This window comes from Hippoglossus hippoglossus, chromosome 7 (assembly GCF_009819705.1).
Source record: "Hippoglossus hippoglossus isolate fHipHip1 chromosome 7, fHipHip1.pri, whole genome shotgun sequence".
Classification (NCBI taxonomy): Eukaryota; Metazoa; Chordata; class Actinopteri; order Pleuronectiformes; family Pleuronectidae; genus Hippoglossus; species Hippoglossus hippoglossus.
In genome coordinates, this window is record NC_047157.1 from 4580751 (window position 1) to 4607221 (window position 26471).

Genomic DNA, 26471 nt, shown 5'->3' on the forward strand with positions numbered 1-26471 from the left:
TCCACTTGTGATCAAGGACTGATGTTAACACCAGGTCTGAACAGGGGCTCATGCCTGTTTGGCTCAACCCCCCACAGGACAGGTGCTAATCCCTACTAGTCAGTTAGAACTTGGATGAGAGAAGAAATGCCTCTTTAAGAAACAAAGCAGCCCAGGGTGTTTTGTTTCAGTCATCGAGCTGGCAGAGCATGGCCACACCACGCTTGATCCAGTGTTGAGGGGGTCTGCTGGTGGTTAATGTCATGGAAATGACAAAGTTGGTGGAGTGGCCTGTGGTGGAGAGGGTGCCCTTTCTCTCACTGGTCTTATAAAGAGGGCAAACGTACAGATCCTGAGGCTGATCACTGCTCCTCTTCTGAGCTGCGTGGGAGAGAAGGAACAAAGTAACACAACATAATAATTAGTGAGAGGGAAACAGCATTACGTTTACAAAATGAGAGTTGAAACAGACACATGAAAACATGAATGGCGTGCATTTTATCTGTAAGTTAATACATACTGGGTTTTATCCAGATGATGGGCATCATGTCAAACAGGACTTTGGGGAGCTGCTCAGCCAGAAGTCCTCTGATGATAGAGACAAACAATCATCGACATTTGTTAAGTCTCCTCTTATTTCTCAATTACAATCATATACAGTAACTATTATTATAAAATATATGGACATCTACCGCTCTTTGTCCCATCGAGCTCCATCCAGAAACAATCCAAAAATGTAAACACCGTCCTCAGGTGATGTGTCCGACTCATTGATAGGAAGAACCTGTAAGATCATAACCACATATCAGTGTACACGTCAAGACGATGTGAAGATCTTTGAGTTGGGGACAAAAGCTTTATTATAAGTGTGTCCATTTGACCTCAAAATCAAAACTGAGCAGGTCGATGGGGACGTGGTATTTCCTGGCGTAGTTCTGCATCGCCCCAGTTAGAAAGGCCTGGGTGAAGAAGAAGCCAGACAGCCAGAACACGTTGGGTTTACAGGTGTCGCACCATCCCTACAGACACACAGAGGAAAAGATACCAGTGTAAAGGTCCAATTTAATCACATTGATGAATATACTTTTACGGTTTTGTTCCCTCTTATGCACTGCAACCCTCCACAGCTTTATTTACACACTCAGATAACACACCCACAACGATGGCGGTAAAATGTCATTTTCAACATTGCAACTGGTATTGGAGTGATGAGGAGAAATCCGAGAGCAGACATTTCAAACATTCGAGGCATGAGTGCAAAGAGAAGAGCTGAAGCAAAGGGAATCTGAGTGCAAGCGGAGCAAGTGTAAGCACAAGCAGGGGCTATTTGAGAGTGCGTACATGGTTTTGAGTGAAATATTCAAAGTACAATATCTGAACATGACATCAATAATTCCTGCATCAAAATGCAAGACCACACTCTTGAATAAAGAGCATAAAAACATGTAATGCATTTTCCTATCTCCGGGCAAATATCTTAGTATCTTTGCTGAAATAGTTTCACCTGCAAAAACTTCAATCTTGAGAGAAAGTCAGAAATGTAGCTGCCCAGGGGTTTGAGGCTCGGGTAGGAGTGCTTGGCCCATTTCTCTGGGACCTTGCCCACCATCAGACTGCTGGCAACAGCCTCCAGATCCGCATCCATCACCACCAGACCCTTAATGGCCTTCAGCAGGTTCTGTAGACTCACACGGATCGTACTGCACAGCCTGACACAGAGGGGGGAAACAAATGGAGTCATATAAAACAAATGGTGATGTTCTGTATTTCTGTAAGTTGTGACACTGAGCTCTTTGTCCGTACGTGTTGTAGCGCTCCATCTCTTGGACGAGGACGGTGTTCATACTCTCCTCATAGAGCACTGGGAACTTTGACAGAGCTGCTTCTATGTCAAAATTACTTGGAAGCTATGTGGGGAACAAACATAACCAGGTTTCCATGAGCACGACCACTGGCATGGCTGACGATTTCTAAAAGCTGCTGACATTTTACTTGTTGATACCTTGGTAAGGATGCCATTGGCTATGTCGTAGAGTGTGTTGTCACTCCCGGAGCTAACTCCTCCTTTAGCGCCACCGCCCTGTGTGAGGAGGAGTGAATCAAACAGCACCTTGGTCTGCTGGAGATCTTTGGAAATGTCTACGTTTTCATGCATCCCAAAAACCTCTGGGTGCTGGCTGAATGGAAGCTCCTACAACACAGCAAAGGTTTTGTTACTCAGTTGGATAAACAGTGTACATATAAGAGTGGCACAATATTTAAATGCATATATGTAAAGTGTTTATACCTTGATAAATTCAATGTAGTCCTCATAGATAGATTTAGGTGGGGCATGGTATTCACCACTAGGGGAGAAAGGGTAGCAAGGTTTCTCAATGACATCCTTGTTGTAGAAGTCCGCCAAGATGGTCATCAGGAGACGTCTGTCCCAGTCATCTGTCACACGGCCTCCATAGTTACACTCCCCGGTCAGATACGTTATGGCCTCGAAGGGCACTTCATTGTATTGGTTCACAAACAGCTGAAGAGGAAAATAGATTCAATTTCCGATAGTTGTAATGGTAGTAACTGCAGCCAGTCAATCTTTGAATGAATACCTGTAGCTGTCGGATGCTTATACGCAGGTCAGACTCGTTGAAGCCATAGGGAATATTCCAGCCCAGTGGACCAAACTTCTTTCTTTCCTGAACAAGTGCATGGAAGAAGCACAGTCCATACAGGAGCTTTTCCCAAATCTAGTGGAGAAATACAAGGGTCAGAAAACATCCATTGTGTGATGCACTTATTAAATGAGGAAATGTAAATTCCTGTTATATATAAAATGAAAATGAGCCTGTTTTCCGTTGCTCACCGGCTCCTTATTGGGGCAGTAATTGAAGAAGTTGGGGTCAGAAATAGGATCTGACAAGTAAGACTGAAGCAGGTTGAGTCTCAGTCCCGTAGGAGGCTCATTTGTCATTTTCACTCCGCTCTGCAGGATGGTCACTGGAAACTGACATCAGAAAGGAAGTTATTTATCTGGGACTTCATCTAGATGAAATCTCTGTATTGCTTTTTAAAGTTCTTCACGCATGCACATGTTCACTGTGCCTTACCTTTGGTGAAGGGTAGCTTGTGAGCCAAAGGCGGAAGTCAGGATGGCATGTTGCTGGACTGAAGTCCTCACAGATTTTCTCCAAGGTGGACATCCAGGAAACAGCCAGATGACAATTCTGCAAACACACCCATGTCCCATCCTGCATGGCTGTAGATATCATTTTAGCAGCGATGGGACCCTGGCCTTGACCGAGAGAGATGGACTGGAACTTGGCACCACTCATGCTCTTGTCACTGGCAAACTTCAGTAAGCCTGTGGAGGGATTTTTTTAAAGGGTAGTATTATCTGAAGTGTTGACAGCCAATCATCGGTCAGAGTGTGACTTACTGGCCATGGGATCAGCTCCTGGAGACAGCACAAACACCAGAGGGAGGGTGGAGTTGGAGTCCAGGTAGCTCTTACTCAGGTCAAAGGGAGGGGCTTGTACAAATTTCTTCCCCAGTTTGCCAGTCACATACTTAGTGACAGCTGGAACTATCTTATCAGGCCGGAGACAGCGAACAATGATCATTTTCTGCAGGTCGTTGAGTCGATCACACCATGGTGCAGGAAGGGGAGTGTTGCAGGGCTCTTTGCTGTCATAGATGGGCTGGAAGTCTCCCGGAGTCCTGATGAAAGCCTCTCTGTGGAATACATGAATTGTTTGTTTATTTATTTGATAGCGACAGTGCTAATTAATCAACAGACAAAATGCTGTCACTAAGACAGAGTTAGCTGTACAAGCTTATTTACATCTGTTATCCGCGAACAGCTCTTACAAGGTCGTGCACCTGAAACTAAAATACTGCACTGCAATCGTATATCTCTGCCAACCAGTGCAGTTTCAGTCTACATACATTTTATCCAGACTCATATGAGGTCACTGTGACCGTTGACCACTGAAATCGAATCAATTAATCTTTTAGTCCGAGTGACAACTGGTCAAAATATGAAGAAATTCCCTCAAGGTGTTCATGATATGTCGTGTTCACAAAATATGGTCTGTGAGGTCACAGAAACCTTGGCCTTTGACCTTACACCACAACATTATAGTCCAACTGATCGTTTGTACCAAATTTAAACAAATTCTCTAAAGGTGTTCTTGAGAAATCATGTTCACAAAAATTGGACAGATTGTAAAACAGAAAACATAATGCCTCTGGCCACTGGAGGTCACCGGTGTACAGGCGTAATAAACCCAGATTCCCTCCAGTAGTCAAATGAAATTCATGACAACAGGATACACCTAAGCTATGATAAAGAAAATCTTGATGCTTTTTACTTAATTCCTTGTAAGCCAGGCAGTTCACTGGCTCGACATATCTCATCCCAGCTCTTATCCTGTAGCCAGCGGGGGTCAGGGTTAGCGATGGTCTTCTGCAGGCCCACTCCACCAGTCAGGAAGAACACGAAGTCACAGTACTCAATCTCCTCCTTTGCTCTGAATGTAAATATCAATATCAGATGCCACATATTATTATATGAGAACCTGATCAAAAGTTGGAATCAAATCCTACTCAGCAAAATAATTCAACCAGTGTCCCACAGTGTCTTTAACACTTACAGGAGGAGATTGCAGCAGAGGAGGAAGGAGAAGAGCAGTTTGTCCTTCTCAAACAGAGAACGACAGACGTTGCAGAACAGATTATAGGTGAAGTGATCGGTCAGGAATCGAAGCCTCCTCTCGAGCATCTTGGACTTGTTACTGATGAATAAAAGCAATTCACAGAAAGTTTGAGATGAGCACAGACCAGTAAAAAGTTAAGGTAAATAAGCAATAAGCTAAAAGTTTCCTATAGATGTCAGTGTATAGTTTATCTTTGGCACAGAAATCTGAAATGAAGCTTAATCTTTGGTGAATAAGTGAAGGGATCAGTGTTCACTTGCTGCTCTATAGTTCCACTTTAGTCAAATATGCTTACAGTACAATTAAACACATTCTATTTTGAGATGTCTACAATTGCTACTTGTGATGTTATAGTAAAAAATAGATATTTTCTGTGTACAGGGCACATCTCCAGCACCAGTTACACTTGATAGTTTGCATTTGAACCTTGCAGCTACTGTACTTGAACACTTTGACACTGTCATTCATTATAAATAATGTTGAATGGTCTGAATAAGACACTGATGTGTTCACTGCATTTTCCGATTACTTTAACCTGATTAAGTTCATACAAAATAATCAAATTAAGACATGTTGAGTATTCTGACCAGGTCGCAGTAAAGTGTTTCCTATTTGATATTGTAAGGTCTTGATCTTATTAGGTTAACTGCCTTGAGATAATATATGGTGTGATTTGTGGCTATAAAACTAAAATTGAAGTGAATTAATCAGCTGGTATCGTCATAAAGTCTCAGCAGAATTTATCTCAATGCATGACGTCTTTTAGGACACTGCAGAACACATGCTCATCTCTCACCTGTCTTTTATAGAGTTGATGTAGAGGTTGACAAACCAGCTCAGAGAGTACTGGTACATGGGGTCAATATTGGTCAGATCAGCAATGCTGAAGAACAGGACGGAGGAATGCTTGGCAATGGTTCTGTAACCCTCTCTGGACTCTGCTATCTCAATCTCTGTCTTTTCTGCAATCTGAGAAACATGTAAACAGAAGAATGTTAGATTAACAAATGTCAGGCAAATTCGCACATTCCAGATGTTATGTTTTGCCTCTGGTCCACACCTGCTGTTTTTTAGTAATCTCATTGGACATGATCTTAGCGGAGTCTAGAATCTGAATGGCGCTCTCATCCTCCAGGATGTTTCCCTCTGATGACTGCAGCGTCTCCAGGATCTTGTCTTCGATTTCCTTTAGTTGTCTCTTATTTGCAGCTGACTGCAGTATTAGTGCATTTCTCTCCTCCTCCAGCTCAGGCCTGTTGAACATTAAAAAAGCAGTTGCGATTCTCCACTGAGGTGAAAAGTGGTATTTCAGTGAAACATCAAAGTGAGCATTATATGAGCATTACCTCTCCTTGGCAACCACGATGCCCAGCAGCTGGTCCTCCAAACCCTCTGGGGTGATCATGAAATTCAGCAGGGAAACCTTGGTGGCCAGTTCTGGTAGGTAGTGAGGGTTCCTCAGCTTAGTGGTGATGTAGAAACGGAAATCGCACGAGTATTCAATCACACTCTCCCCCAACTTGATGCAATCCACACCACCTAGGTGAAACAAAAATTCACACAACTTACAGTTTTTGTCTGTTTATAATCTCTGACGAGCTTTTAGCTGCTATGTAACATTCCCAGCACCTTGTTTGAAGGTCTGTTTGAGCAGCAGCGGTTCCAGTGAAGGGTCCAGCTCCTCTCCTACATTTTCCAGCAGTAAGGGAGTTCCAAACTGAATACAGTTCTCCAAAGTTCTCATGTAGTCTGCATCAGTCAGCTTGATCACACTCAGGTTGTTGTCTTTCTCTGAATTCTTCACCCACTTGTTGGCCTGGCCCTGAGGGTCGATCATCAAGGGCCTACAATGACACAAACAATGATCCTGGGTTGAGTTGTATAAGCCAAAAAATAAATATGTGACAAATGTTTCAGTAGATTTTATAGACAAAACCTTTTCAGCAACAAAGACTCACCATCTGCGTGAATTACTGACAATGACACCGTTGTCGATAGAGAAAGAGTCACTGGGAAGGCCTGCAATGTTCCAAGCCCTGATCTTAATGGGATCTCCCAGGGTTTTACTGAGAGAGAAGTCATCTGAAGATGGAATGGTCTTAGACTAGAGAATTTGAAATAAGTGGAAAAGAGATAATAAACAAATAAATGTGTCTGACTTCAGAGTAATTAAAAATAAAAAATTAAAGGAGTGTAACCTGGCAGAGTTTGGTCCATAATTTGGTGCACTCATGTCTGAAGCCGGCAGTAAAAGCCCCGAGGTAGGCGATGACCCCAGCAGAGATGAGGACATCTCCAGTCAGGTTGTCGTATGTGTTCTGCAGCTCATCTGCTGCCTTAGACCATCTGCACACAGATGTCAGTCACTGGAATCTTGTGATTATTTTAACTGCAAAAAATATTGAATCATAGTATTTCCGTGCATGGCCATCACCTGGTCTTCTCTCCACCCAGACCACCTATGAGTTTCTCAGCCCTCTCCAGCTTCCTGGCACACAAATCCACTTGGAACTCCAGCTGAGCTTTCTCCTCCGTCTTCTCCTCAAAGGTTTTCTGAAGAGCAGCTAAACGGTCCTCGACCTCCTTCAGCTCGCCTCTCTTTTGGTCCAACAGGGTCATGGTAGCAGCCAGCGACTCCTGAGCCTCCGCAAGATTGGCCTTCTTAGGAGCCACAACCTGAATGGACAGAGAGCGGTTAACAGTGTTTATGTATATGTTTACACAGATTATTAGAAAAATGTCTATTCAAATCCAGGAACACTGCACCTTTGCCACACGGTCATACACTTCCATTGCTTTTATCCACTTGCACAAGCCCTCTGCTGCGGAGGAGGCCTTTGCCACTATACTTGGGTCAAAGTCAGGATTTGTCATGTACTCACTACGGATTTTTTGCATCACAGGGACCTGCAATGAAGAGATGCAGGAGTAGATTTAGACAAAATCCAAGTGTTTCCCATAATAGGAGAGTAGTTTTCCTGACACTCACAGGAATATTTTCTTTGTCATATTCTTTAAGATCTCGCAAGAAGTTCATATCCCCCAGAAGCTTCTTGCTCGGACCCCAGTAGTCAAAAACCTAGACAATAAAAAAATATATATATTAGCACAAGTTGGAATGTTAAAATAAGACGTATGTTTTCTCTTATCTTTTATCCAACCTTTTTTCCAGCCCCAGCCGGGTCTGGTATCTTATCTGGCTTTATGTCCTTCATCACACACACAGCTGCCATGACCAGCTTCACCCCTGAAGGTGGATTTTTCATCGACTTCACGATTGTGACATCAGAGGGCTGAAATTAAAAAACAGCTCAACTTACTCAACTGTCTAACTTGTCTGAGTGAAAACTCAACCTGGTACTAAGAAGCTGTGTGGTTGAAGGGTGCTTGCCTTCAAAGTGTTCAGGGCAGAGAGAGCAGCTTCCAGGGCAGGAATAGCCTCCGCCAAGTCGCTCTCACACTCGTTCTTCAGAGCCTGAGCCTCATTGGCTTTTATAGTTGCTGCCTCCTCATCAACTCGCACAACTTTACTTTTGGCTTCCACCTCCACAGACTCCACTTCAATCACCTGAAATCAGCAAGTTTAACAATATACAATATGTATTATAAATATTTCAGTCAATGTTGGGGCTGAATAAATATGTGATCTATTCACCTCCATCATTTTGGTGTTGTCTATCTTTGCCTGCTCTAGCTTGGGCTGTAGATCCACCAGCTCCTTCTTCATCTCACCCACCTACAGAATAAATGATGACTGAGGTGTGCTAAACATTGTTCATTAAAAAAAGACAATTAACAGAACAACTCGTGTAAAAATGGTGCTGTATGTACCTGAGATTCAGCGAAGGCTAGTTTATCCAGACCATTGGTATACCTCTGTTTTGCCTTCATGACAGTGTCTCTTTTCTGAGTGAGCAGCAGACGGAAAGCTGCAATCAGCTCCAGATAGGATGTGGGTGTCACATAATTATGACGACCAAGCTCAGAGAGGAATCTGCGGTGAAAACAGGAAAAGATAAATGGTCTATACATTTAAATATACAAGTTATAAAGAACCCAACACTGTACCTCTGTGAGAGCTGTTTGGCAGAGGTATGGAATGTTTTGCAGATGGGTATGACCTCCTGCCTCTCGTTTTCACTCATCTCCAGTGACTCCAGGAAGGAGTTGGCCACTCGCTCCAGAGCCTCCTCTGGCCATGGCTGTCAGGGCAGAGAGAGGAAAAGGAAAGTGAGGATAGGAACAAAGAAGAGGGAATGCAAAGACAGACTGCTCCCAGTGTTAGGAATAGTGTCTACGATTAACCTATATTTCATTTTTTCCTCATGTTTATGTAATACCTGGAACCAGTCAATGGTACAGCAGTTGATAAGAGATGGAAACTGGCGGAGGCGATTTCGAAAGGCATCTCCAATGGGACTGAAGGCCACGACAATATGCAGGTTCTCTTTACAGCGTGCCACAAAGAACGCAAATAGAGTCAGAGGGCTTAACTCCAAATTCTTATTTCCACCCTGGGCAAAGGGACGTACCGCCTGAAGAAAGAGAGATAGAAGTTATCATAAACATAAATAAATAGGATCAAGTATGAACTGCTATAACGACCTACCTCCATAATCTCTTGCTTCTCATCTACGGCGAACAGATTGGGCACCTCTCCTGTGTTCAGGACACTGTCCACATCTTCTAGAAAAGCCTCGTTTTTTATTTGAGCATCAGTTAGTAAGAACACCGTCTTCTGACCTTTCACCCCAGCATTTTTCAGGAGCATCTGTATGATAAAATTAAAATTTCTGTTAAAACTTCAGCTTAAACAAGCAGAGGTCAAATAGTGAAGTGTTATAAGAATAACAGGACACAGAAGTCTATCGTAAAAACCTTGAGGTCATCTCTCCAGTCAGTCATGCCATAGTTCTTCGAGATCTCAGGCTGGAACAGCGTCATGTGGGCCATGGACGTAGCCAGACGTGTGATGGACTGGCGTCCACTGCCCCCCACTCCCACAAGCAGGGCATTTCCTCCAGACTGCTTCAACACACGGCTGATACGGGACAGATGCTCCAGGACGTAGCTGCATAACACAGACATTTTATACCTGTTACAATTTCCATACAGAGAACCTAAACATGAACATAAATAAATTACAATACACTATGTCTTTTAGATGAATCTATGATACAATTGTGCAAAACATTCTCATCTTTACATCTTATTTCTATTTTTATTCAATATGTGTAATTTCATTCCTTTGCGTGCAATATCCTAATCTGTTTGTGCAACATTTATCTATTCTTTTTTTCCCCCCTTAAGATACATATATATATATACAGTACTTACGGAAATTTGATATTACATTTGTGAGCTGGATGCAACGTAATTTCGTTATACTGTGAACTTGTCTTGTGTAAGCGCTGAATGACAATAGAGTTTTAATGCTTGTTTTACTTCATGCTTAGTTTGATGAACAGCTGAAGACGGGAGCAGGTGATTGAATAGAGTCTGAAGTATTTAAGCTGTTTACCGGAAGATGACGAGGTTCATGTGATTCTTGTGCATCTGATTGTATTCGTCGAGACACGACTCCACCACCTGAGAAAAGCTTTCCATTGAGGGCACCTCAGCGTACAGCCGCTTATCATCCTCCAGGTCGAGGTTCATGTAGTCGCCGAACAGAAGATTGTGCATGTCCTCCTCAACCAGCTGAGACAAATGAAAGCATTCAGAATTTGTATTTATTTTCATTTATCAAGTATGTATTTTGTGCAACCAGTGAACCAGCCAGAGAGGAGAAACGCAGCTCTCTTCTTTCCTTCATTTACTAACATAAAGTGAAACAGAATCATAGTGAAGCATATGACACAACAGAAAATATAACTCAATATCAACTTACTTTACTCCCTTGTTTCAGGTGATCAAAGACCTGATCAAAAGACTCTTTGAAGTGATCTTTGAGGACGCTGTTCATGAGCTGGTAGAGCCACGCGCGATCTTTGTCATCCACCAAACGGTCGTAGTAGACACGGAAGACCTCATGGACAAACAAGCGAATCATAGTGCGTTTGTTCTCCAGAGACTCCTTCTTGAGCAACAGGCAGCCTTGGATTACGCGTGAGAAGTCCCGCAGGTTGAATGTGTAGTGAGACTTGGCTGGAGTTGGAAGCAGGTTCTCCATGGCTTTCTTATACACCTTTGGAAATCAAAAAATTATTTAATAAATAAAAATAATATAAATGATCAGGAAGCCAAACTGTGCAAAAGACGGGATGGTTACTAAGAGACTGTAACACATGAAACGTGTAAGGTGATATCCAGGTGTGTCTTTGCATCACTTACTTCCATTGTAGCCGTCACTATTTGGTTGCCAACAGTAAAATATTCAGGTGGAAATTCATTGTTTCTGAGATAGAACGCCACCACATTGGAGAAGATGCGAACCATAGTATCATCACTGAAGGCATTGATGCTAAAAATGTTGAAGTGCCGCAGGAAGCGAGGCGTCACTGCATTTCTCCCTCCACCAGGGGGGCCCATAGCTGAGATGAGCTGGAGGTCGACAAGAGTGATCTTGGAGGTATCCTTCAGATCATACCTGACGGAGCACAACCGATAACTGGCTGATAAATGAACAGTGCTGTGGAGCAGTAACTTAATTTTTATATCTCACACTTGCTTTAATATGACACTGGTCTCCAATGGTTCATACCAGTTTCCATGGTCTATGTACTGTCGAAGAAGCTCCACAGGTGGCTGCGCTCCAAACTGTTCCAGTGCAGGCATGTTCATATCATCCACAAAGATGACGCACTTCTTGCCCATGGGGGGTCCAAACACCCCCTTTCTTCTCTTATCTAACCTGGACATGATGATATTCTGGAGGATGACAAACAGAGTGAGGATTAAAAAATATATATATATATTAACCTATGTTGTTTCTCATGATTATTGCTTCATGTGATATTAATGATAAATAAAGTAGTCAATCTGTCTATATATTTTCCTAGTAATCAATTTTTTTTAACAAAAAATGATTTCATCTGAAGTTCCAAAATGCTCACCTGGGTTTGGTTTGCACTTGTGCGAGCTGAGAAATTGATGAAGAAGGGTAAATAGCGATCTTTGTCCAGATTGTTCATCAGTTTCTCCTTCACGTACACGGACTTCCCGGTGCCAGTAGGACCAACAAACAGGAGAGGTCTGAGCAGAGACATAAAACAATGCAAAAAGATTGTTGTTAGATTACATGTAAATAAATTCAGGTTAAAATAAAATGGACAACAAAAAGAAAAAATATAGATAAAGCACTTTTGATTTGTGTTGATTTTTGCCTATGACCCGTAAAAATACTAACACTCCGTAGCTGATGCAGAGGTCCAACAGATAAGTGTAGCGAACAGTGTCCATGGTGGGAACAATGATCTCTTGCACTTTGGTGTTTTTGTCGCCCAGGTTGACATTCTTGATGGCATCATTCCAGTGAACCCACCGGCCTCTACCTTTAAACTGTAACAGAGATCACAGTCTGATTTACTGATTTAAACACAAGTAAAATGCATCTGAGTGATGAGATCCCACAATACCTCATAGAAATAGTCATACACCTGGCCTTTGTCATTCATGGGACATTCCCATTTTCCCACAGAGGCAGGGACTGGGAATTCTTCGTTTTTTCCTGAAACAGTCGCCCTGAAGAACTCACTGAAAATCTCTCTGCTGTCTGCATCACAGCTGCCGCCCACTGACCACACCAGGGAGAAGGCAAAAGCAGCCTGTGATCACAGAGGAGAAGTGGATGTGTCAAACAAAAATATACTGTACAGATAGGTGCAAGGAAACATTTGCATGGACGTTACCAATGTGCACTTCAAAGCAATGGGTTTAAAGAATCAAGGTGATCAGATGATAAATGATTGAGCACTTTTACCATGATCCAGACGCAAATATTTTTATCTCCAGGATCCGTCTTGACAGGTTCAGTGAGCAGCATCTCAAACAGTCGACACAAGGACACCACAGTGTTACTGTCATGAGTGGACACAACTTCCTGTAAAGAAAACACTCATCAGGGATGACAAAACATATGTATTTTTACATATAAACTAGAATGGAATATCAGTCTGCTGAACATGCCTGAGTTTTTTTATTAAGATCCATCAATTATTCTCTAAGTTAAAGAAAGTATCTCACAATGTTAAATAAAGTGAAATATAAATGTCAAGGTCAGCCCCCTGATCTCAATCCCCATATTAACAGGTTCCTCCTTGGGTCATACCCCGCCCCTCTTCAACATTACATAGTAGTTGTCACGTAATCCTGCTAAAATAATAAAACTTAAAATAATAAACTTAAACGTGCGAACTGTGAAAAGTGAACTAAATGTTCTGCAGATGATTGTGTCTGGATTGTTTTGGGGCCTGGGGACACTAACTCTGCAGTTTTTACGCAGCGTCCTGAGCGCAGGCGGCAGGAGCCAATGGAAGAGTTCCAGCAGCAGCGAGCGGTTGTCCGGCCTCTGAAGAGGATCAGGAAGAGAGTTCATCCAGGAGATGACTAGAGGCTCCCAGCCCAACTGAGATGGTTCCAGGTAGATCATCCCACATCGACTGACTGTGGCAGGCTGCAGTGAGAAAAAAACCAAGATCCAATTAGTTCCTGTTAATCAATATAAGTACTATGGAGTACCAATCAGTATTGGATCTTTAAGACTGATACTGTTCGATATTTGTTTTAGTGATTATTATGTGAATAAATCTAATGTTGTTTATGATAGGAGCTGTTTAACATTAACATAAAAAATAATACATACATAGAAAATTTGTAAGAAAATCATATACTTTACTTTATGCATCTGACTTACAGAAGCTTGTGATAGATCCATTGCTTCAAATATCAGATTCATTTGATTGGACATCTGGATGATTTCCCCACTCATCAGGCACAACTGTGGAGGAAGAGTAAAGCAATAAATATCTTGTTCATAATGATACATATTGCACAAAGGTTAGAAGGTTCCAATGTGTATGTATGAACCTTTTTGTTGTCATCCAGCACAGTGTTCATACTCTCAATCCACAGTGTGTCTATAGGACCATCAAACACCACCCATTTACGGTCCGGTGTTTCAGCTGATGCAAATTCACGAAATGTGTTGGCCACGATTCCATCTGTCCACTTAAAAAAGAAGAAAAACAAAAAGTGAGAAAACTGAGAGGAAGAAAGGGACAGCTGCTGTGAAAACTGGATCTGCGACACAGACATAGACATACCTCATGGGAAACTAGATCAAACTGTCCAAAGAGCTGTCCCATCGTGATGGACTTTGGGTTCAATGTCCTGAAGATGACCTTCTCCTCTTCACCATACCCTCTCTCATTCATGAGAGTCAGAGTGTCAGCAAGCGTGTGCAGCACTTTGGTCTTTCCAGCAAAAGGCTCACCCACCAGCATGAACCTAATATTACAAAAGGAACAGCTTCATGTAATATTGTCTTTAATATTTCCCCTTCAAGCCATGTCTCAGACTACTGTATAACTGGAAACTGTGAACATCCATCCATCCATTCATTGTCTTGTCTCACTTATCCGGGCTCGGGTCATGAAGGTACCCAACATTACAGCACTTCCTGGGGGAACCTGAGGCCCTTCCCAATTCAGATGGGATATCTAATCCCACCAGCAATTTCTGTTTCTACCCCTGGGTCTCCTCCCAGTTGGGCATGCCCAACTGGGAGGAGACCTCCAAAGGGAAGTGCCCAGGAGACACCCTAACTCAATGCCTGGACCACCTCCACTGTCCACTTTCGACATGAGGGAGCAGTGGTGTTACTCCGAGCTCTCCCCGGATGTCTGAACTCCTCACTCTTTCTGTAAGGCTGAGCACAGACACCGGATGGAGAAAACTCTGTTCAACTGAAAACATCCATCCATCCACTACCTATACCCCTTATCCTTTTTGAGGGTCGAAGGAGGACTCGGAGTCATTCCCAGCTGACATTGGGCGAGAGGAGAGGTACCTGGAATGGTTGCTAGTCAATCACAGGGCCAAAATATAAAACTGAACATGTCCCCACAGACATATGTGAAGCGTCCTTGGGTCTCTTGAAATTACGCTATATAAATTCAAGCTATTATTATTATTAAACAACCATTCACTCTCAGAGTTGCCAATTAACATAACCCCAATCTGCATTTCTTTGACGTGTTGGAGGAAGACAGAGAAAACCCACACAAACATGGGGAAAACATGCAAACTCAACAAAGACCGACCCGGCCAAAGCAGGAACCTACTGTGAGGCAACAGTGCTAAACCACTGCAGCTTTGTTCTGCCCCAACTGAAAACATGCTAAGTGCAATATAAAAATTTGAAAATGTGAGAAATTGAAATGTAACATACCCATGCCTGACTATCATCATCTCATATGTCTGAATCATCTTCTTTAAGAAGACCTCTGTTGGTTGTACATCGTGATTCTTACAACACTCCACAGCAGCCCCCAGAAACAGCTGAAGAGGATATGAAAAAAAAAACTGATTATAATATACTGCACGATATAAAAAAACACATGGAGTTGGAGTTTTAAATGTTGTACAAAAGAATAAGTAATGACATCAATGAATCTGACCTTATAGTCAGCCTCAGGAAGGGAGATGCCTGGGAACAAATCACTGGTGATCCCATTGAATAGTGGAATATCATGGGAGAGAAACTTGGGCTCATTGACATCCTTTATAGACCTGAGGAGCTGAGAGTGACAACATGTGGACAAAAGTTAAAGGGTCACAAACAGTCAACCAATTGACAAATCAGAAAAGTTTCCAATTTGGACACTGTGTTTTTAGAAAATGAACTCAGTACAAATACCAGTATGTCCTCATTCTCCTCCGGAAACTTCAGCTTGAGGTTTCCTGCAGCCACGAGTACAGCTTTGACAGCTCTCATGCCGTAATCGTAATGAAACTGGGAAGACAGCTGCTCCGAACAGAGCCTGTAGGTCATCACTATCTTTACAGACAGTGGTTTAGCATTGAGGAAGCCATATGAATACAGTGAAATCTCTGCTATCAGTGCGTAGTTGGGCACCATCATGGCCACTGTTCTGAACAACACCTGCACATAGAAGAAACAGGAAATTAACTACAATCTATTACTGAAAATATTGGGCAGAAGCAAATATTTTCTAATTCTATGTTGCAGTGTATTGAAGCTGTTTAAAAGCACCATCAGTGCATCACAGTGAAAAATTTGATGTCTGGCAAAATAGAGCTTATCTCTGGTATAAGACCTTGAGATTGTCTGGGAGTTCTGAGCGTCCTGCATAGCCAGGGTTCATCGTTATGGACACGAAGCAGTTGGGATTGAGTTTGAGCAGAGTCCCCTCGAAGTCAAAGTACTCCAGCTTCTGCTCCACGGCTCTCTGGATGCAGAGAACCTGCTGGGCCACTACAGACAGCACCTCCAGCTCAATACGGTTGAATTCGTCAAAGCATGCCCACGCACCGGATGATGCCAGCCCTTTGAAAAACTGTGAGATTGCACCAGAATACATGTTAAAAAACGTTTTTGCTTTTATAACAATGGCATTAGAATTATACATTTTAAAGAAAAATTTCCTGCTGCTGTTACTTTTCCCATAGCGATGTAATCCAGTCCATCAGAACAGTTGAAGACCACACACTGCACAGCTAGAGCTTTGGCCAGGTCTTTGGTGGTTTCGGTCTTTCCTGTTCCAGCAGGGCCCTCGGGTGCACCACCCAAATTCAGGTAGAAAGCTCCAATCTGAGACAAAGGTATAGGGCCTTGGAATTCAGCAGTATTCCAACAAAACAAAAGTGTATTCACATTCAAATACATTATTTCTCAGATATTTTACCAGAGTTCTGTAGCATCTGTCAGTCAGCGGGGTGATGACCAGACGTGGTGAGTTCCCCAAGTACTCGTAGGCGTATTTAACGTCACAGTTGATTATGCGAACACGAACGTTATCATTGCTCCAGTAATAACGCAGCTGGGCGAGCCACTGGAAGTCGGTTTCATGTGATACACCTTTTAAAAATTAACATTTTATATTATTTGACAAAGTTTTTTATTTCCATTGCTAAAGCAGAGCTCTGTTACAATCATCAGTATTTTCTGAGGTACCTCTCTCAATAAGCTCCATCACCACATCCCTGGCATGGACGTCGATCGTGACCAATGCTCCCAGAGTGATCCGTGTTTGTTTGGGAAGTTTCCCTCTCACCAGCTCCACAATGTCCTTCAGCTGATTCTGCAGTTGCTGATAGTAGTTCTTTAAACCCTACATACAGCATAAGCCAAAGTCATTTTTATTTTAGTGCTTCCCCTTTATCTAGGGAATATTCAGGTCAGTCATTCAGGAGTGAGACACAACAACTCCATTTAGTTTAATTTGAACAATACCAAATAATTACATTATTTCAAGGCAGGAAGGTAGAGATATTACAATATTTCCCTACAATATTACTGCTGATTTCAGTACTATTACTAGGATTTTGTTTGTCAGTAAATCAAATTTTGACAGTAAAATATTCTCATATTCATAAATATATGACACATCATTTCCCTTAAGTCAGCTGTGATTGTAGGTATTTGAAAAATGAAACAATGTAAATTGTAAACCTTCACAAAAACTTACATCAGCCCCATCTCTGATAGCCTCATGCACCTCCATCGTCCAGTAAATCTGGGAGGTGCAAAGCACCACCTGCCCAGGCCATTCCTTCACCCACTGGCTCCTCGCAGTCTCAGCATAGGCCTGTACATACAACCACACTTTGCTCTCAGCTGTCACTGACTCATTTATGTCCATTGAAGTTATGGTTGTCTTTCTGAAACACTTTTTATCTTATTAATTGAAATCCTCTTCACGTCTTGGTAGCCATCAATAAATAAAGTTGTGAAGTTTGTTGAGTAGTCTGCTCTTTCTAGCTCTTCCAGGATTACCAACCCTTTTTTAAAAACAAACCCCAGTCTGTCCAGATGCAGCAAATGATCCATACACAACATGGTGGTATTACAGTTAACAATCCAAGGTAATGTGTTATTATGTGAGATTTAATGAAAATCAATCTCACCACCCTGGACCGGGCCACCACATCTCTGACACTGCGAAGCATCACATCCTCCACCTGCACCAACCACTTCTCCACAGCTCCTCTGGCTTCAGACGTTGAAATGTGTTGGATTAGCTGAACACGCTCCCCTTCACTGCTATACATGGCCTGTACAATATGCAGTGTATAATTTAATTAAAATGTCATGTACCGATTACAATATATGTCATTGTCTAACCTGAATATCCAGATTGGGTAGAAAGTCGAGTTTAGAAATGCCTTCGAAGCACTTCTTAAGATGGGGCTGCACTCGCAGTGGGTCTTTGGTCTCAGACAAAATTTCCAGCATTTCATCATTAGACAGAAAGAAGAATCTGGATGTGGTATTAACAACAAGTATCAAAACCTTGGACATTTATAAACATTTGAACATAGGAAAGTCTGCAAAATCGATTTATTTACCTTGGAAAAAAGAGACGTTTCTTCTCCAGGTAGGCGTTCAGTCCTTTCATGATGCTATCCAGGAGATTGTTGGAATCTTGCAGTTTTTCTAGCAAACCAGGCAGCGAAGTTGCAGGCAGAATCTATGTTTAAAAAAAAACACTAGTTAACTTTCAGGTTATTTATTTTGGTGATCACTAAAAACAGTTTTGACAAGTACCTTGGGATCCTTAATGCAGTGTCTCATGACTTCTCTCCAGTTTTTGTCAACAGTTTGGAAAAGGCGTCCCTCCTCCGGAATCTGCTGCATGATGTCCTGAGAGGAGAAGATGGGCTCCAGGTAAAGCCACTGGGCCTGTACCTTCAGCCACTCATCTATCGTTTCCTGAATGCGAAGCAGACGCTCCTCCCACAGCTGAAACCAAACAACAACCAGTTAAAGCTTTGCAGGACTACGGTACAATAAGTGAGCTTAAAATACAGCCACCAAGTAGAGGTCTACTTATTTGTCATCAGCTTCAGCTAACCTTGATCTGCTTTTCAAATGGTTTGATGAAAGGTGAGCCCCTCATAGTCTGAGTCTTCACAATCTGGTCATCTAGAATTGTCTGAATCTCATCCCAGGAAGTCAGGATAGAAACCCCAGTCTCCCTGTAAGGTTGGTGTTGTAAAGAAATACCGTCCCAAATGTGCACCATGGCTTGCATTGCCTTCTCCAAGGAAAACTCCTGTAGAGACACAGACAATGGGGGTACACTGTAAAGTAATCAAAATAGAGATTCAGTATTGAGGTGATATGAAAATAAAGTTCTCACTTTACTTGAAGCAGCACTGATAGACTCAAACTCTTCCAGGTAAGGGGCCAGGTTTTGTTTGAGAACTTTGCGTAGTGTAGTACCAGAGTCAGGAGTGAGGTCATAGCCAACTATATGTGACATCTGGTCCCAGTGGCGGGGTTTGACGCCTGGATTACACAAGATGGAGACTACAGGGATATGGTCCTGTTGACACAAGCATATTCCACATATTATTTTGGCATCGGGACTACACTTAAGACTTGATGAAATTAATGAGCCCCTTAATTAAATACCTTGAACTCTTTGATCTGCTCCATTACAGTGGAGCACAGAAGTATGTTGGGGTTCTCTTGCTTCCTTGGATCGTCTATGCTAGGTTGTCCCTTAGCCTTTCCAACAAACATTTCAGTATCTTGCTCGACCTTGTTCTGTTTCTGTTGGAAAAACTTCAGCATCTTTAAGATCTCTCTAAAGAACTCATCCAGTTGTGCCTCCATGCTCTCCCCCTCCAAGTCCTGGAAGGATCCATCCATCCATCTATACACAAAGAGGATGAACGTTTTTCAGGATATCTTTTTAAAACAAAAACACGACGTGCATTAAACTGAAATTGGACCTGTTCTCTGTGCGCTGCCACTTCAGTACAAGTCCAAACAGCTTCTGGTACAGTCCAATAGTCTCTTTGATGACATCGACCTCTTGGTAACATGTGGGCTCCCACTGATAGAAGATCTCTTCTTTGTTAATGAAGCCAATTCCCTCCTCAGTCTCCTGGAGAAGTTTCTGAACTGTTCTGACATCTGAAACATACTAACCCCAGGAAACACAAAGACAGAAGAAAATTATATCTGCTGCGTAATATATAAAATAAATTGAGGTTAAAGTAAATTAAATTCGAATCAGAATCATTCATTAATGACCACACAATCAAGAATTTTTTTTGAACAGTATGAGAAACCTGCTCACTGCATTAATCTTTGTTGTTGAATAAATTAATAATTGAACATGTTCTGACCAAAAGACAAAACAAAACCGAACAAAGTAGCAGAATTGAACCTAACTACAACAATGGAATAACAGTTTAGAGATATTTTTAAATGTTGGTATAACATAGACCACGACCAAAGATCAGTGGCTCTTTGACAGAAAACCCGATAATGCATTAGTATTGAGAGAGGATAAATGTGTGATTTAAATTGAATTCATGCTCAAGGCATTAAAACAAATTTCATGATGCTTTTAAACAATTCTGAATGCTAGTGTCATTGCAAGAATTTCTAAACATACTTACATTTTAATTCAATTCAATTCAATTCAATTCAATTGTATTTTTATAGCGCCAAATCATAATATACATTATCTCAAGGCACTTTAGATAGAAGGTCAAGACCTTAAAAAGTATAGAGAAACCCAACAGTTCCCACAATGAGCAAGCACTTTATAGTATATAGCTCTCCTTGTAATTCCAGGCCTTGTTATTAAATCTACCGACTGATTTCACAAATGTCTGTCTGTCTGTATGTGGAACGCATACCTCGCAAACCGCTCATCTTATCAGGTTCACACATGGCAAGTGTGTTTAAGACATGCCAATGTGATGTGTTAGGAAATAATACCAGTTAAGTTCATCATTCAAACTTATATACAAGCCACATATGAACAGTAATAAAATAAGTTCAGTTCCATTTAATGAAAAACATTGACTATAAATTCATCACTGCAGATAAACAAGGTTGAACACAAAGTTTTTTTTACTTCACTCTTATTATAAAAAGCTCTTCACACAACGTCCAGCACACAAACAATAAAAAGTGACAGTATATTTCAGAACTGTTTGAGGAGGACTCACTAAAGACAAGGAATAATTCTGAAGTAGCTCAAGAAAACAGAACATTTCCAAACAGGCAGGTTGAGAGCGGGCACTGCACTAGTAGTAATAGTTTGACTTTTTGGCGAGAGTAAGATGAGAAGATCGAGCAACATATTTACTGTCCAGATATTAGAGTGATATCAGTCTTACCATCAAACTCTCTGCAAGAAAGCAAATACATGTATTTCCCCAAATATCAAACTATTCCTTTCAGGTTATCTGAGAGCACTAATGACACAGTACCTGCTGCATCATATCCAGCTCAGAGCAATGTGGGAACTCCTCTATTCTGCGTCCCAGCTTCTCCAGGTGCACCATCAATCGCTCTCTTTTAGCAAGCAGCTCCTGCTCCCCCCTCTGCTTGGCCGTCTGCAATACCTGGAAAATGGCGGAATCAGGTCATCCTACAAAAAAACATCCATCCATGATATATTGTTAAAGGTAGACAAAGGAGCTATACCTCATCACTGAGTTCAAAGACATGGAGAATGTTTTCTGGCCAGAGAAAGACAGTTGAATTCAGCTCCAGATCCTCGGGCTCAACGATGTGGACGTCCAAGAGGTAGATCAGTCTGTTGTAGGCTTCCTGTTAAACACAATGTGGAAGTGGTTTGTATTACGTTTGTAGAAAATCACCGAAATCAATGTATTTTTGTAAAATAGTTTTGTAATATATGTAAATTTATTTACCTTTATTTTTTCATTCAGTTCTGCAATACTCTTCGTCTTAGTAAAATGTATGTAATCAACCATTTGAGCCATGTCCTCTGTGTTCTCTGGAACCTTCAGAGCTTTCTCTCTGATGGTTTCAAATTCAGAGCAGATCCTTTGGGCAGAAAAAAGCATTATATAGACAAATGTAAATGTAAAGAAAAAAAAAAGGGACCATTATATTTCCGAATGTTACAAGACGTCACTCACAGTAGATTTTTCTCACGGTGGCTGGTGATCATTTTCTTCAGAAGTATTTCGGCGTAGGCTTTGGCTTTGTGAGCCAGCCCTTGTTTCAGCTCTTCACAGTCCAGATGGACCATTGTGAAGTGAACCTTTGCTGGGAGGCTGGTGAGCTCCTTTGACACAGCACGGAAGTCCTCCACTAGCTTGAAAAGGTAGTGACATTAGAACAAAAGACATTTAATTCATTAACTCATAGTTCAAAATCCCATAAGGACTTTACCCTTGAGCTGGAGTCAGACCATAGATGACTGATATTCCATAATTCAATTCAATTAAATTACATTTTATTTGTATAGGGCCAAATCATACTGGGATTAATGTAACGGGACTCTGATCTTGGAGTAGTTTTAAGAGATGATCAAGCAGACATCTGCACTCGATGCGGCACCAGCCAGTACATGTTATGGCTGGGTCAGAATGTCTGCACTCTTTAGATAAGTCATTTTAAAGCTTTTAGTGAGAAGTTTTAAGTCCAATTTGAACCTGGTCCAGTTTGTCCTCTCTTTGGTTTAATATCCAAAGACTCTTGTGCTCTCTTACCAATCAAAGCCTACACGGTTTTAGCTTTCACTTTACTCCTAGCAAAACTTTTCATCCTCTTCAATCAGAAGCAACATACTCCTCCGTCCTTTTCTCACTAGGTCAAAGATGTTATGTAATTCCTATAGTTGGAAGAAATTTAAATGCACTCAAAAGCTCCTCTCAAAGTTTTCTAAACGCTATGGAGGCCCTTCCTGGATTATGACTATTGGAACCCATTTATAAAAATTAGGATGGAACCCATGAATTTCCTATTACAGAAGAGAGACCCCTCCCCCCTTTTTCGAGTTTTTGTATTTTCTACACCTATTCTACACCTATAATGATAAGACATTTTCACTTGTCAAAAGACCCAATGTATATTGCTTAATAGTTCTTGAGGGATGATGAAGTCATACATATAGGTACAGTACATGCTTTGTATCTGTTTCTTTTGTGGGATAAAACTGTGAAACATTTGATGGTCATCAGGAAAACTTTCAGCAAGGTAGGTTGAGGTAAAAATGTGTCATGTCCTCCAGGAATTCAAATTAGTATTTTGTTACCTTAGCGTACTCATCAAAAGAGTGTTCCTCTTCCGTGAACATCTCCACCCGCGTCTGTGCAGTTCCATCGATTAGCCAGTCATACTTGTCAACTGCAAAATAAAGCAGAAGTCAGCAACGAAGTGACTTAAGAACAGAGGTGTGATGATAGGATATGACCGCATCATGGATCATCACCATAACTCTGGAAATGATTGTTAGGTTCCTCCAGATTCCTGCACACAGCTGCCTTTAAAGTGTCCTGAGCCCAGGAAAGGACGCGATCAGCCACCTTAGCATCAACAAACGAAGACGTGGCTTGTGTCAACCATGACTGGACCGTCTGTACTCTCTGTGGATAGATTTCATAGACATCAATACTGGCTCAAAATAGAATTCTATACGTGCCATAAAGGGGTCATTTAAAGTGGTCAACTTCACCTGCAGTGTATTTGTGATGGCATTAAGAATCTCAAAAACAGCAGCTTCCAGATCTTGTAAGGTGGGGTAAATTTCCATCTTTTCATCATCAAATGTCAAGGCCAAACGGAAGAGGGGCAAGTGGTGGGGATTGCTCAGCTCAAACAGATTGATAAACATCTCCACACTTGTCTGAAGCATGGATTTCAACTGGGAACAAACAAGAGAAACATTTCTAAATATACAGGAAATATACATACAAAGAGTATGACTGTAAACACACTTTCAATAAAGATACAAACAGATAAATCTAATAATAACGCTGTTCTGTAATTTGTACAAAGAACTAACGGCGGTCATATGACCTTAATACAGCAGGCTATGTACTTTAATATTTGCATTAGGTGATGTTATTACAACTCTTAATCGAGCAATCAAATCACAACAAGAATGGCTGTCAGTAGAGCGCACACCACCAAGGCCCAACAGTCCCTTAAATTCAATCAAGCTGCACCAAATGTTGTAGATATCAGTTCTCTAAATATGCCTGATTTGTTTTCAAGATCCATTAAATATTCTCTGAGAAAACAATGGAAATGCCCTATATTTAAAAATGTTTCAGAAAACACACAGACAGGGGTGAAAACATAACCTCCGTGGTGGAGGTAATAAGCAGCTGTAAAGACACAAACCTTGAAGTTTCAATTCGAGGAAGTTGGCTTGCAAAACAATTTAGATCAGTATCACACAGTATCTAAGTACTGTTGATAACAATGAAACCCCCTTACTTTAAATCATTTTTATCGAGTCATAATCAAGCCCATAATCAGCGTTACCTGATTGGAGATGAGTGTGGATGCACAGTCATAGAAGCAGTCCAGTCTCTCCTCTTTAACTCCTTTCAGAGTTTCTTCACTGGTTAGTAAGTGGATAACTTGGGGAAACCAGGTATTCATGATACGATCTTCTGTCCTCTTACACTCCACAGCCATTTTGTTCTGTAGGTTCTTACAGTCCATGGGTCCTGAAGCCCTGAACCCAAAGAAGCAAAAATGAGTGTGAAACATCTTAATTATGTGCTAATTTTTAGCAGAATCTCTCTGCCTTCATGTTGTTTTCTCACCTCCATCCTGAAAGATCAGCCAGGACCAGGGTAGAAAATGTTGTGTAGCCAATATCCAGAACAGTTTGCATGACCGGATGAAGAATGTGCAAATTTCTTTTTATCATCCTGCGGCTTCGGATAAAGCTGTCATGCCAAGGCCGGGAGAAATCCAGAACGCTGCAAAAGATTGTAAATGTATTTTATTTGTATTTGGTTACTATGAATCATTTTCTGTACACTCACTTTGTTTGGGTAGCTGTCTGTTCGTCCGAGATCAGCTTCTCTTTATCTGGATTCCTCAGCACCGAGTCCACTAAAGGGAGTGAATATGACATAATAATTCAGCTGTCGTCTACATGTCCTCCACACACACACTGTACACAAACAACTTGCATTACCTGTGTGCTTGACAATAACATGGCGGAAGTCGTCGCTGACTTCTGTGCAGAGCTCCTGCAGCAGTTTCTTTGTCTCAGGACTCTCCTTCAGTGTGTGCGGGACTCGGGAGACAATGGAGTCCAACCACTGCTGCTGGATGGGGGCGTATGGGCGTCTCTCCACACATCGCTTCAGGAACTCATAGTTCATCTGCCAAAACGAAACAAAGAGACAGGGGTGACATAAATAGTCTCCAGACAGGTCAAATTTAAAACTTTCAATTAGACTCACCCTACACTTCCGCTCCTCACTAAGCATCTGTAAAGCAAATGTCCAGACCTCATTATGTCATTACACATTATTTATATATGAATTCATATTTGAATGATGTCCATATAGATACATACAGAAGATGGAAACTGTGGCTCTGGTGACTGGCAGCCCACTGCTCTCCTCTCTTTGCTCTTTCTGTAAGTTTCCATTGCTCTGGAGAACCTAAAATAAAAGGTGTTCCACAAGCCAACACAATGAGTGACCTGTCCAGATATCAGTGGGGTGAGACATAAGGAGATGACTTACAGCATCGTATGGCGTTGCTCTTGTTTGCTCCTCCTGTGTCTCAGCAGCTTCTTATAAACAGATAACCTCTTGGATATCTCCTCCTTGGATGCTTCGAGCTGCTCCATCTCTCCTCCCCGCTGCTGGGGGCCTTTAATCGGGGGCAGGACGGGAAACTGCGGCATGTCCCTCGTCTTTATGGTTTTGAAAACTCCGGAAGAGGCAGCCATCTTTGGCCAAAAGACACTGAAAAACAACCAGGGAAAAAAGAAGAGAGTTTGAGACTAAGTTACAGAAGTTGTAAGCTAATGCTAGGCTAACTTCCAAGACAACAGGACTGACTCACTTTCTTCCCAAGAATCAAGTTGGAACGAGCGACACGTTGAATATGAAGTAGTCACGTTCTTACCTTCATTCACTGTCTTCTCTGTTTGGTTGAATAGTTAATATGAAGTTAGGTGACTCGGTTTATCTGTGAGACTGACGTGCAGCAGTGTTACCATAGAAACCGTAAACAAGGTAACCACGGCAAGAGTGGGCGGGGCTCGTCAGTGGTTCCGGTTTCAGGTGCAAGGGTTGCCAGATCTGACGGTTTTCATCGCGGACATGTTTTACTATTTTTGCGGGTTGAATGTTTATGTCCTGTTGTTGAGTAAACATGTTTTCTATAGGACCGAGGCGGCGAGGGACCAGAAAGCATCACAAATATACACCTTTTAAATCCTAAATAGTGTTTTGTGTTGAGACATGATGACATCAGACATATGACAATAATCTTGATGTCTGTAATAAAGTGGAATATATTTGATCATATATCTAATGATGACATTTATTGGCAGCGTCGCAATTTGTATCACAAGCAAGCCTACTTTTATACAGCTTCAAGAGAACACATGGAGTGAAGATGTCATACAACTCTATACTGCCCACTAGTGGTTCAACTAAGACACTGGTAATTGATTATAATGAGGTTACTAATCAAGAGACTGAGATGAATCTCAGTTATATATTTAAGAACCGGCTCAATGACTCTGAAATTTAATTCATCAAAACTTTTATCAAGTATTAGGTTTAGTACTACAGACTACCAGGCATTGGTATAATTATCTCTATGTTGGACATTAAACATGT

At 41.6% G+C, this 26471-nt stretch overlaps 1 protein-coding gene across 1 annotated transcript; it reads right to left on the reverse strand.

The window, feature by feature from the left end:
- dnah12 (dynein, axonemal, heavy chain 12) lies at window positions 1–25875 on the reverse strand. The gene is made up of 74 exons (XM_034591336.1): window positions 25750–25875; window positions 25362–25586; window positions 25190–25277; window positions 25074–25100; window positions 24803–24992; window positions 24648–24717; window positions 24423–24581; window positions 24136–24331; window positions 23321–23509; window positions 23078–23231; window positions 22901–22992; window positions 21780–21958; window positions 21549–21684; window positions 21319–21444; window positions 21102–21236; window positions 19605–19798; window positions 19282–19525; window positions 19007–19192; window positions 18719–18919; window positions 18412–18606; window positions 18213–18334; window positions 17989–18124; window positions 17772–17918; window positions 17333–17452; window positions 16819–16975; window positions 16550–16722; window positions 16303–16455; window positions 15962–16201; window positions 15541–15786; window positions 15302–15421; window positions 15073–15182; window positions 13946–14129; window positions 13710–13850; window positions 13537–13620; window positions 13108–13296; window positions 12604–12723; window positions 12260–12448; window positions 12031–12182; window positions 11738–11876; window positions 11386–11552; window positions 11016–11271; window positions 10573–10869; window positions 10204–10382; window positions 9561–9753; window positions 9292–9453; window positions 9023–9217; window positions 8751–8884; window positions 8514–8676; window positions 8338–8418; window positions 8074–8250; window positions 7844–7975; window positions 7672–7761; window positions 7449–7589; window positions 7117–7358; window positions 6881–7028; window positions 6641–6786; window positions 6312–6526; window positions 6029–6221; window positions 5743–5935; window positions 5479–5651; window positions 4620–4760; window positions 4338–4496; window positions 3404–3699; window positions 3075–3328; window positions 2831–2971; window positions 2577–2714; window positions 2267–2500; window positions 1982–2170; window positions 1783–1886; window positions 1484–1688; window positions 861–998; window positions 672–763; window positions 500–567; window positions 1–360 (listed from the first exon to the last, which is right to left on the reverse strand). Exons 2-74 carry the CDS (start codon window positions 25568–25570, stop codon window positions 167–169), a joined length of 11922 nt encoding a protein of 3973 aa, XP_034447227.1. The 5' UTR covers window positions 25571–25586; window positions 25750–25875; the 3' UTR covers window positions 1–166.
- Window positions 25876–26471: the final 596 nt, after the last annotated feature.

Bases quoted from the DNA above. Each gene is read 5' to 3' on its own strand.
- dnah12 (XM_034591336.1), bottom strand. From the start codon at position 25,570: ATGGCTGCCTCTTCCGGAGTTTTCAAAACCATAAAGACGAGGGACATG. The intron at 11,877-12,030 runs GTTAGTATTTTT...GTCTCTGCTCAG, and splicing joins CTCTGCATCAGCTACGGAGT to ACCTCTCCTGTTTGTTGGTC. The intron at 3,700-4,337 runs GTAAAAAGCATC...TGTATTCCACAG, and splicing joins CCTGGCTTACAAGGAATTAA to AGAGGCTTTCATCAGGACTC.